Genomic DNA, 12,207 nt, shown 5'->3' with positions numbered 1-12,207 from the left:
TCAAAGACGCCTCGGAGAGATTTTTTTGCGTCCAATCACAGCGTCTCTGCTGCAGACGGAAGGTCGGAGAGAACCCGACCGAAGCTTCGGACGTCTGGAGGACCGGAGCTCAGAGCGGAGAAGAAGAAGCACCGGATGGTTCTAGTCTCTCCAGGCGGGGGGGCCTGGAAACTCCTTGTTCTGACCCACAAAACAGCGTCCACAGCCGGGCTGACTCTTCACTAGAAGGCCGGCTGGTTGTGGCTAAGCTAGCTCCGAGCTAACTTACTCCGTGCTAACTAGCTAGCTTCTCTCCCCGGTAACCAGACGCTGGAGGACGGACACAAACACAGCCGGACTACCGGTACTTCCCTGTAGTTTAAACGGACCTCACAGTGGGACATAATGGCGGCTTTAATCAAGATCAAGGAGATCGTGAGCAGAAATAAAAGACGATTCCAGGAGGACGGCTTCGACCTGGACCTGACCTGTATCCTTTTACCCGTTTACTCTCTCTTTACGGTCTTAGTACCGGATTAGGGCAGCCTGGTTCTGGGTAGCCTGGTTCTCTGTGGAGGACTCACTTTAACAATGAGTCCATATAGAAACATGAAACATGACTTTATGACAGACAGAGAGCTGCGTGCTGCAGTAGACCGTGAACCAGACCTCGGTGTGATTATCAACACGTTTAGAATGAACCACGAATCAAAGACGTCATCGTTAACGGTTACGATGCGCGTTAATAAACCCGTAAAGTACCGTACCGTGCTTGTTATGCGGCTCCGTCGTTTTCACGTTGAACCGCTCGCAGTAGTCCGTAGAATGAGCTCGTGTTTACGGTCATGTGTGTTCACGGATGTCGGAGTTTGTCTTAAATTGACTGCTTTCTTAACGGACTTCGTAGTGCAGCGGACTGAAGCTAAGCTAATGTTAGCAGGTTTGTCTCCAGTCTGTAACGATCTGATCCGGATCGGTTCGGATCGTTTCTCGGCTGGATGTCTGATTTGTTTTCATCCAGCTCAGTGTATGAACGTCATCATAATATAATAAGAACCCGTTTCATGTTGTTGTGTGATCGATTTGAAGGCAGCAGATGCTAACAGGCTAAGCTAACAGTGTCAGTGGCGTTGCATCAGCATCAGAGAAATGCATCAAACCTCTAATCACAATACACACAATACACACAATCACATTATATATTATATATATGTGTGATTAATATATAATATATTTTATATTATATATGTGTGTGTGTGTGTGTATATATATATTTGTTTTTGACCTTTTTTAAATCTTTTTTATGATTTAAAGTTTATTTATTTAAATATTTTTGATGTTCCGGTGCAGAAGATAAATCCTCAACCAGACCAACAAACAATAAATAATAATAATAATCATTAATAATAATAATCATTAATAATAATTATAATAATGATGATAATGATAGCACAGATTATTATTATTATTATTATTATTATTATAATAATAATAATAATAATAATAATAATAATCTGTGTTGTGATCAGGACCTGGGGAAAGTAGAATAAAGACATCCAGGATAAGTGGGAAAGCCAGGTTGTACAAAGTCTCATAACTTCATCCTGGCTTAATTGGTTGTTCGAACGCCGAGCCAGGCTGAGGAGGGGCGGCTTTGTCAAGCCAGGTCTAACTAATTTGAGTAAGTGCGCGGCCACGGCTTTCTTCAGTAGACCACAGAGATCAATCACAGATTCACTGATGAGACGACAGGTGTGGACACTTTCCTCCGATGAACAGCGGATCTGAATGCTGACGTAAGGTGACACACCTCTCATAAAATGAAGCACCGCTGCCGTCTGGAAGTTTGGAGACGGACTGATTAAATGAGTCGTGTAATTCATTGCAAGCACCTTTGCAAGTGCAGCCATTTCTAATGACTGTAATGACTGCAGTAACATCAGATTTGAGCTGGCAAACAATATGAAGGGTGTTTATTTACAATGACGAACACACGAATAGGCCCCAATTATGAAAAAGAACTATCGTAATAGGCTAACTTTATTTATTTTTTTATTTGATCATGTTTTGTTTTATTTATTTTTTTTAAATAATAGTTTAGCCTACGTGTTTGTTTAAAAACGAGGCCAATGCGTAGCCTTCATCAGAACATGGACCGACTGTATAAAACACATTCATTTCTGACTCCAAAGATAAGACAACAGAATCAACTAAGCTTGGCATTTAGCCTGGTCTGGAGCAGGCTAGCTGCAGAGAATAAATCACCATGGTAACTTGACCAGGATAAAGTTATCCAGCTTTCGAACAACCGACTGCTAAAGGCTAAATTCAGCCGGGATAACCAACATATCCCGGCTTAATCCCTTATCTAGGTTTTGAACAACAGGCCCCTGGTCTCCTCCTCTTACATGTTTATTATAATAATAATAATTAATTATTAATAATAATCTCCTCTGCTGTTAGAACTTGTTCTTCAACATGATTGTGGACAAAGATGGCCGACAGACACCAGAGCTCCATGTGACCGATGCATGTTCTACGTTTTCCTGTTCTACGTTCTCATGTTCTACGTTGTCATTACATCACATTACATTACAGTCATTTAGCAGACGCTTTTATCCAAAGCGACTTACAATAAGTGTATTCAACATTAGTAATCAAAAGAACTACTAGTCACCAGAAGTCATGAGTACATTTCCTTTAAACAAGCATCTAAGAGCCTGAAGCAGAGCATAACTCAGAGCCAAAGTACAGAAACAAGAGAAACAGTTAGTGCTATAAGTAATACCAATACAATAAGTGCAACAAGCTAGTATGAAAACAATAAGTGGTGAGTTGAAGGCTCAGGGTAGCACTTCCTGAAGAGGTGGGTCTTCATCCTGATGAAAGATGGGCAGTGACTCTGCTGTCCTGACGTCAGTGAAGAGTTCATTCCACCACTGAGGAACCAGGACAGAACACAGACGTGACCGGGTCCATCGGCCGCCAGGACCTCTGAGCGACGGGGCAGCAGAGCGAAGTAGTCGGGCGGGGGTGTAAGGTCAATGTTCTACGTTCTCATGTTCTACCTTGTCATGTTCTACGTTCTCATGTTCCTGGAGAGGTTCTGCTGCTTTATGTCTGTGACTCTGATGCTTTGAATACATCTAGAGAAGGTTTAAAGAGGACCTGGACCTGGTCCAGAGTCTGCTGGGCTTCTCTGGGTCCTCTTCATCCATGAAGACCAGATATCAGACCTCCAAACATCCCATAATAATAACAGAGTAGATGGGCATCATGGGTTGGGGAGAGACGATTGGACGAGAGAGGAGGAGGAGAGAGTTGCATTCTGGGACGTTGTGGCAGGTTAAACCGCACGTTTGAGATCCTTAACGAGCCGTCAGACATTTATCCAAACATCATAGCGATGGGGTTCCCAGCGGAGCGCCTGGAAGGGGTCTACAGGAACAACATCGACGACGTCGTACGGTGAGGTCACTTCCTGTTCCTCACCGTCACATGACGTAGGGTACATCCCAAGTCTCTTAATTGCATCCCCGTTTCCCTCACTTGCGTCCTTTCCTTGCATCCCCGGTGGGAGGGACTAAGACGCAAGGAAACCGTGCGATCAGCTGACCGGCGTCATCAACGTGATGTCTTAAAACATATCTCCTCGCTCCCTCTCTCCTCGCATGGTTTCCTTGGAAATGACGCAAGTGAGGGAAACGAGGATGCAATTAAGAGACTTGTGATGCACCCGTAGTCTACTGATGCACTTCCTGAAGCTGTCTCTGTCTGTCTCTCAGGTTTCTAGACTCGAAGCACAAGAATCACTACAAGATCTACAATCTGTGAGTTTATTTTATCGTCACCAAAGTTTTGTTGTGTCAAACCTCTCGTGTGATGCTAGCTGTTAGCTGTTAGCGGCTAGCATGACTCGGTCTGGTCTCTGTAACGTCTCTCTGTCTCTCTCTGTCCTCAGATGTGCGGAGCGACATTACGACGCATCAAAGTTCAACTGTCGAGGTGAGCGTCCTCCAGGAGGTTTAAGATGAATGAAGTGTCTCACTGCTCTGTCCCTGTCTCACATCCCTGTCTCTCTCTATGTCCCTGTCTCACATCCCTGTTTCTCTCCCTGTCCCTGTCTCACATCCCTGTCTCTGACTTGCATCCCTGTCTCTCCCTGTCCCTGTCTCACATCCCTGTCTCTCTCTGTCCCTGTCTCACATCCCTGTCTCTCTCCCTGTCCCTGTCTCTCTCTGTCTCTGTCTCACATCCCTGTCTCTCTCTGTCCCTGTCTCACATCCCTGTCTCTCTCTGTCCCTGTCTCACATCCCTGTCTTCTCCCTGTCCCTGTCTCACATCCCTGTCTCTCTCTGTCCCTATCTCACATCCCTGTCTTCTCCCTGTCTCACATCCCTGTCTCTCTCTGTCCCTGTCTCACATCCCTGTCTCTCTCCCTGTCTCTCTCTGTCTCTGTCTCACATCCCTGTCTCTCCCTGTCCCTGTCTCACATCCCTGTCTCTCTCTGTCCCTGTCTCACATCCCTGTCTTCTCCCTGTCCCTGTCTCACATCCCTGACCCTGTCTCACATCCCTCTCCCTGTCTCACATCTCTGTCTCTCCCTGTCTCACATCCCTGTCTCTCTCTGTCCCTGTCTCACATCCCTGTCTCTCTCCCTGTCCCTGTCTCACATCCCTGTCTCTGACTTGCATCCCTGTCTCTCCCTGTCCCTGTCTCACATCCCTGTCTCTCTCTGTCCCTGTCTCACATCCCTGTCTCTCTCCCTGTCTCTGTCTCACATCCCTGTCTCTCTCTGTCCCTGTCTCACATCCCTGTCTCTCTCTGTCCCTGTCTCACATCCCTGTCTTCTCCCTGTCTCTCTCTGTCCCTATCTCACATCCCTGTCTTCTCCCTGTCTCACATCCCTGTCTCTCTCTGTCCCTGTCTCACATCCCTGTCTCACATCCCTGTCTCTCTCTGTCCCTGTCTCACATCCCTGTCTTCTCCCTGTCCCTGTCTCACATCCCTGACCCTGTCTCACATCCCTCTCCCTGTCTCACATCTCTGTCTCTCCCTGTCCCTGTCTCACATCCCTGTCTCTCTCTGTCCCTGTCTCACATCCCTGTCTCTCTCCCTGTCCCTGTCTCACATCCCTGTCCCTGTCTCATATCTCTGTCTCTCCCTGTCCCTGTCTCACATCCTTGTCCCTGTCTCACATCCCTGTCTCTCTCTGTCCCTGTCTCACATCCCTGTCTCTCTCTGTCCCTGTCTCACCTCCCTCTCAGTGGCTCAGTACCCGTTTGAGGACCACAACCCTCCTCAGCTGGAGCTGATCAAGCCGTTCTGTGAGGACCTGGATCAGTGGCTGAGTGAAGACGAGCAGCACGTCGCCGCCATTCACTGCAAGGCGGGAAAAGGACGGACCGGCGTCATGATCTGCGCCTACCTGCTGCACCGGGGCAAGTTCCAGGAGGCCCAGGAGGCCCTGGACTTCTACGGAGAGGTCCGCACCCGGGACAAGAAGGTACCGGCGCCGGGATCGCGTAACGTGTAGCGGCCCCCGTGACATCATCAGTGTTCACTGTGTTAATCACAATAAACAGACACAAAGAGGCAGAAATAACTTCTCAATGTAGCAGCTGCATCGATAGTCTATGGTATGTACACGTGATGTGTGTGTGTGTGTGTGTGTGTGTGTGTGTGTGTGTGTGTGCGCGCGCGCAGGGCGTGACCATCCCCAGTCAGCGGCGGTACGTCATCTACTACAGCTTCCTGCTGAGGAACCAGCTGCTCTACAAACCCGTCGCTCTGCTCTTCCACAAGATGCTGTTTGAAACCATCCCCATGTTCACCGGAGGCACCTGCAGTAAGAGTGAGAGAGTGTGTGTTTGTGTCGGTGTGTTTTTGTGCGTGTGTGTGACTCACTGAGTCGTGAACTAACGTGTGTGTGTGTGTGTGTGTGTGTGTGTGTGTGTGTGTGTGTGTGTGTGTGTGTGTGTGTGTGTGTGTGTGTGTGTGTGTGTGTGCGCTCAGACCCTCAGTTCGTGGTCTACCAGCTGAAGGTGAAGATCCACACCTCTAACCCCGCCCACACGAGGAGGGATGACAAGCTGATGGTGTTTGAGTTCCCACAGCCGCTTCCTGTCTGCGGAGACATCAAGGTGGAGTTCTTCCACAAGCAGAACAAGATGATGAAGAAGGTGAGGAGTCTTCTTCAGTCACTGAGAAAGGTCACGTTCAATAATTGGGTTTCATTGGTTAGATAATCAGACAGGAAGTTGGACAGCCGGACCTGTTGATCACTTCAGATTTTGTCCCTCCAGGAGAAGATGTTCCACTTCTGGGTCAACACCTTCTTCATCCCGGGACCAGAGGAGGACCTGGACAAACTGGAGAACGGCAGCGCCGGGACGCCTCGGGACCCGACCGACAGGACGCACCAGAACCCGGGGGTGATGATGATGGTGACGGGAGGAGAACCCAACGACAGAGACTTCCTGGTTCTCACTCTGACCAAGACCGACCTGGACAAGGCCAACAAAGACAAGGCCAACAGGAACTTCTCCCCCAACTTCAAGGTAAGACGTTCTGAACCAGGTTCTTCTTAAAGACCAGACTGACTGGGAGGCCTGGTGGACCAGGTTCTTCTTAAAGACCAGACTAAGGCCTGGTGGACCAGGTTCTTCTTAAAGACCAGACTAAGGCCTGGTGGACCAGGTTCTTCCTACAGACCGGACTGACTGTGGTTTCTGTTGAGGTCTTTATTCATGAGATCTAATAACCTCTGTGGACGTTGTTCTTGTGGTTCAGATAAAACTGTATTTTACGAAGACGGTGGAGGAAGGAGTGAACTCTGACGCCAGCAGCACGTCGGCCTCGGTGACGCCGGACGTCAGCGACAACGAGCCGGATCACTACCGCTACTCTGACACCACGGACTCCGACCCGGAGAACGAGCCGTTTGAAGACGATCGCCACAATCAGATCACAAAAGTCTGACACACACACACACACACACACACACACACACACACACACACACACACATATATACATATATATATATGTACCTGTATGTTTACACACTCATGAACCCCTAAACTAAGACTGGGTTACGTTAGCTAACGGGGGAATATAACCAACGGACCAAGACTGATCTGTGGGTCTCAAAGAGCTCAGGTCAGTGTATTAAACCCCCCCCCCCCCCCCAAATCTTCTGCTCAATGCACAGCTGGACAATCACATGACACGACGGTTGGCGGTGAGTGGGCGGGGCCAGACGTGTGGGCGGGGCCAGGCCGTCCAAACGGACAGCGAATGGACAATGAGACGGATTGAATGGACGGATAGGAGGTTTAAAAAAGACATAAGAGGAGAACTTGAATACAAACAAACTGAAAGACAAGTAGACGTCCGTCTGTCGGATGAATCCCTGTGTGTCCTTCCTTCCTTTATGTAGACGAGTTCCTCTCTTCATCTCTTCAGTTCTGTTGAGTCTCTTCTCTCTGAGCGCCGGCGACCTTCTTCTCTTTGAAGGCCAAATTAAATCGGTGTTTGTTTCTTGTAAAGTTCAACTGGCTCTGAAACTGAATCTGGACCACTGAGGGGCGTTAGTCGTTTTAATGGACGATCCGATGATTAGATCTGATCACGGTGCCGCTTGAGAGACTGACGGTGGTGAAACAGAACCCTGGGCTTCAAAAACCCTCCTAACGATGAAAAGTTCAGATCCGCTTTGGACCAGTCAGCCTGAGATGGAGAGGACCAGTTTGATTCCGGTCTGAAGCCGGTGCAGGCCAGTCTGGGTTTGGACGAGTCTAGCTCTGGATTCAAACTGAATGGTTTTGGGTTCTTGAGAACTTACTTTGTCCCGTCATGGACCGGACCGGCCTCAGTGCTGGTCTGGACCGGCTTTGGGACGAATCCGCACACAGAAAGAAGAGACGATGACGAAGAGAATCTTTCAATCATCTACTGTTGAAAACAAACCTGCAGTACAAACCTACTGTGAACAAAATGCTTTTACTACTTTTCTGTCCGTCTGTTTTCAGTTTTGCTCAGAATGTTTCTCTTCAGACCTTCGATCAGCTCCTCCAGATCCAAAAGATGTATTTAGTTAAACTCTGACTTATATCAAACCAGATGCTCACAGTGTAACCATTCCTTCAGCTCTAACACGCCCGACACAAACTAAAGCAGGAGTCTACGGCTCCGGAGCGCTTGGTTCTCACATCCCTGGCATGCCGTGCGGGTGGGGTTTGCACTTTATAACGGACTGAATATCGATGTGTATTTCCATCCAAGAGAAGCCCGTTCGTCTCATGTTGTGCTGATTTCTGTCAAGTTTAAAGTCCTTTTTATAAAGCTTGAGCTCAGAGTTTCTCAACCTTGGGTTCAGGACCCAACGTGGGTCTGCGGTTCTGAGAATATCTACGGATAAAAAGAAGTTTGCTTGATCGGTGTTTTTTATTTTTTTTTTAAAGTGCTCTTGAAGACGCGTTTCTTTGGATAACCGGCCGCCCGACGTGGAGAAACCCTGTTGTACCGATGTGAAGTTTGTTTGAGCATGTCGCTGACCAATCGGCTTCCAGCAGGAAGTGACCTCAGTCGGTCACAAGGTGCAGCCTTGTCTTTGGTTTCTGACATTTCAAAAAGGGTGATCCTCTATAACTACTATAACTCTGTCCATAGACTATTAATCCTTTTACTCACTACTACTTCTTGGAGACATTTAAGCATTCAAGTTCTGAGAAACCACCTTAACACCAGGGACAAGCAGGCTGAGACTCTTCAGTCTGGATGTTACAGAAGGACGTGAACGTATGGGATGCTCTGGTTCATCTCTCTAGGCTAAGATGACAGCTGTTTGATGGTTTAGATCACCTCTGTGATTGATCGGAGCATCCCCAATGATCTAAAGGAACAGATGTGGGTAGAAGTGTTCATCCTGATGTCTGATTTCCGTCCTAACATTTGGTGCTACTTCCTTTCACTGGCTCTGCGTTGGCGTTGTAGTTATTGATGGTTCATCATAGGTGTGGTATCAAGACTGGTTTGGGGCTTAGAGTTCCTGTTGTCGAACCCTGAAGGCCTCATCGAGAGCCTGATCACGCAGGACATACTTAAAAACGTGAAATCCTCAGCACCGCTTTTACTAATCTTCAAGGGCAGCCAGCACCATTGTTACCAGACCCTCTAGAAGATTCTTAGTCTTAAATCACATCTTTACATCAGAGCCCGAACTCAAAGAGTCTACGGCACACGGAAGGACACCAAAAGGCCAAATGACAATAACGTCAAGCATGTTTGGTTAAGATCACGCCATCCCAGTTGTGTCAAAGAAAGGGGGGCGAAGAGGCTCCTCTGGGACTCGTCCGGGACTAAACTGGACGAGTCCCAGAGGGCTCTTGTCCATTATTAGTCTCGACCCTCCAACCGTTTACTGAGCTTCACTTACTGAAGATGAAACATGCTGAACAGGAACGACAATGTTGTTCCAGTGTCCTTAAAGAAGTGTGGACCCCTTCACTTTGTCCCACTGAGGTGTACCGACGGGTTAAACAAAGCCTCATCGATCAATCGCTAATCAGAGATCTTAGAATGGGAATCGTCAATCCGGATCCAGAACAACAATAAGGACTTAAGTTGTAAGTCGACTTCCTTTCTGTGCCAAAGGACAGACTCTCTGATCCTCCAGGTGTAATCACCTGGATCACAAAAGTAGGAGTCAAAGCTCCTCAAAGTCCCTGAAGGTACCGGTTGTAAAAGGTGCTGATGAAATGACGTCCTGTGTGATCACGTCTTGAGGTGCAGCTCTCGGGCTTTTGCACACAGTCAGGTCTACAGTTCATCTTGTTGGGTTTTAGGTGCTAAGCTAATCAGGGCTGCTCGCTAACCAGCCGCGGGGATTTCGTCCGGTCCTGATCCGGGACGTCAGCGCACCGATCGATCCACAGGCTCAGTTTGTGTATTTTACAGCAACAACACACTTCCTGTCTTGAGTCCTGTAAGGTGCTGTCAAGCCCGGCCTCAATTCCTGTCATCAACCCGTTCAGACATGCGTCGAGTCCTTCGGGCTTAAAACAACGTTTTCCACGGTATCACAACATCTGTTAGCCACTCGATGTGAGACTGATGTTTCAGGGTACTACTAAACCGACGCTGTTGGAGATCAGCTGGTCCGTGGATCAGATGGTGTTGGTGCCCGTTCCCCCCACATCTCAGCAACAGATTGTTCAGCCAGATGAACGTCTCTTTGCTTAAACCTGAATGTGTACGTTAAAATACTACCAACTATTTGTTCTGATTTTAAAACGGGCATCTCGGCAAATTGTAGAATAATTTAAGTGTCAAGTAGAAGTACATGTCTGACTTTAAGTTGAACGCTACTCGTACAGCTGAGCACTGAACGGGTTTCAGGTATTTGAGGCCAGGCAGGTGCTGTCCTCGTCTCTGACGGTTTCAGGTGCTCAGCGTCTTTCTCTATTAAACAGTTTACGGTTAAAGATCAACGCGTCCTGGTCCAACTTTGTCAAGTCCATCTGGGAGACTTGGAGTTAACAGAAACGGTGTCAGATAGTACAAAGTTTAGCAACAGATACTTGGTGAACTCCAGAACTATACCGCAGAGGTTTAAAAATACAAACTCCCCTGGTCGACCCTAAAGGATGTTCAGGGTTCCTACTCAGATCCAGGAAGTCGGAGAGAAACCACTGACACAAAACTCTGAGAACATCTGAGAAACCTGAACGTCTCGACGTCCCCGAGTTCAATGTTTCAGATCAGTGACTTCACGTTTGCCGTTTACAGCCGAGTTCTCTTTTAATCTGGAATCTGTGAAGGAACCCTTATCCCGGTCAAATACCGCTCTGAATGAACTTCTAACCTTCAACAATCACCGTTAACGTAGTTTTATACACTGAAGAATACATTCAAGCTCCAGTAATTCCTAGTTTTGTCTTTTCTTTTTTTTTTAACACAACGCTTCAACTGTTTTCTGTTTACATCACCAAACCTGCCAAAATGAAGCTCAGACTTTTTTAAATAGTTTGTTGGTTATTTTGGAGTTGACAAGGTAAACATGGTCGACGTTCATGTACTTGCTTCTTTTTGCCTTAAGGGTTCGGTCACATTCGCCCCACGTTCAACAGAAACTCTGCTCGCATCATATTGTACAAAAACATCAACAGAATAACGTCCACATTTCAAACCCAACCTATCAGTGTTTCTATTGGCTGAATGCGCAAATTCAAAGGAGACTAATTTGGGCTTTTATTGAAGGGAATGAGAGACTGAGCTCTTATTTTGTAGGACAGAGGCGTCACGTGACCAAACCTTTTACTTGAAGCCAGCAACCGTTTTCTGCTCAACAGTTTCTCTGCATCTCAGATCACAATATATACAGTATATACACATATCGATAGATGTCTATATATATAGATATGTGTCTAGATATATGGATATCAACAGGCAGATGGGCTCGTTGATGACAGGTGATCCACATTTTAAAAGAATTTACTGTTTGCTAAGCCCCGCCCCCGTAGTTGTTGTTGTTTGCTTCCTGCATTTTACAGTAACAAAATTCATAGTATTTAAACAACGGGTCCTTCATTTCAGACAGAAGTAGAGCTTGTTTATAATATCAGCTGTAGCTAGCTAACTAAGCTAATGCTAGCTCTGAGTTAGGTGAAAACTTAATGTTTCAATCTGACTTGTTTTTTGTAAAGAGCTCTTAAATGCAAACTTAATATCATGCTAATATACTGAGGCTAATGCTAACATGTCATGATATTATGCTAGCAGACTTAGGCTAATGCTAACAGGTCATAATGTTATGCTAACAGACTGAGGCTAATGCTAACAGGTCATGATATTATGCTAGCAGACTGAGGCTAATGCTAACAGGTCATGATATGCTAGCAGACTGAGGCTAATGCTAACAGGTCATGATATGCTAGCAGACTGAGGCTAATGCTAACAGGTCATGATATTTTGCTAGCAGACTGAGGCTAATGCTAACAGGTCATGATATTTTGCTAGCAGACTGAGGCTAATGCTAACAGGTCATGATATTTTGCTAGCAGACTGAGGCTAATGCTAACGGCTCATGATATCATGCTAACAGACAAGCTAAAGCTAACTGACTACATACGATTGGACAATTACAGTTCGGGGGAGGAGTTTAGAGAACAGTCAATTCCAGAAGTTCACAATGAAAACACATCTCTTGGGGTTTAGACCTCATGA

General features: G+C 46.8%; 1 protein-coding gene across 2 annotated transcripts in view; it reads left to right on the top strand.

Annotated features, from left to right (window-relative positions):
* The window catches only part of ptenb (phosphatase and tensin homolog B), a 13,085-nt gene continuing 878 nt past the window's right edge, over positions 1 to 12,207 (top strand). Inside the window, exons 1-9 of one of the 2 annotated variants that reach the window (XM_068729378.1) lie at positions 1 to 469; positions 3,363 to 3,447; positions 3,765 to 3,809; positions 3,941 to 3,984; positions 5,247 to 5,485; positions 5,686 to 5,827; positions 5,995 to 6,161; positions 6,285 to 6,539; positions 6,772 to 12,207. The exon at positions 6,772 to 12,207 is cut by the window's right edge and continues 878 nt beyond it. In XM_068729378.1, coding sequence (XP_068585479.1) covers positions 385 to 469; positions 3,363 to 3,447; positions 3,765 to 3,809; positions 3,941 to 3,984; positions 5,247 to 5,485; positions 5,686 to 5,827; positions 5,995 to 6,161; positions 6,285 to 6,539; positions 6,772 to 6,960 — 1,251 coding nt within the window. In that variant the 5' untranslated portion in view covers positions 1 to 384 and the 3' untranslated portion in view covers positions 6,961 to 12,207. Of the gene's footprint in view, positions 470 to 3,362; positions 3,448 to 3,764; positions 3,810 to 3,940; positions 3,985 to 5,246; positions 5,486 to 5,685; positions 5,834 to 5,994; positions 6,162 to 6,284; positions 6,540 to 6,771 lie in introns of both variants that reach the window. The other variant, XM_068729377.1, reaches the window with a different exon arrangement.

Source organism: Cebidichthys violaceus, unplaced genomic scaffold, assembly GCF_023349555.1.
Source record: "Cebidichthys violaceus isolate CVI_PGR_0920_01 unplaced genomic scaffold, fCebVio1.0.p SCAF_45, whole genome shotgun sequence".
Taxonomy (NCBI): domain Eukaryota; kingdom Metazoa; phylum Chordata; class Actinopteri; order Perciformes; family Stichaeidae; genus Cebidichthys; species Cebidichthys violaceus.
The sequence above is the reverse complement of the archived record's forward strand: the minus strand, read 5'-3'. Positions and strand labels throughout refer to the sequence as shown.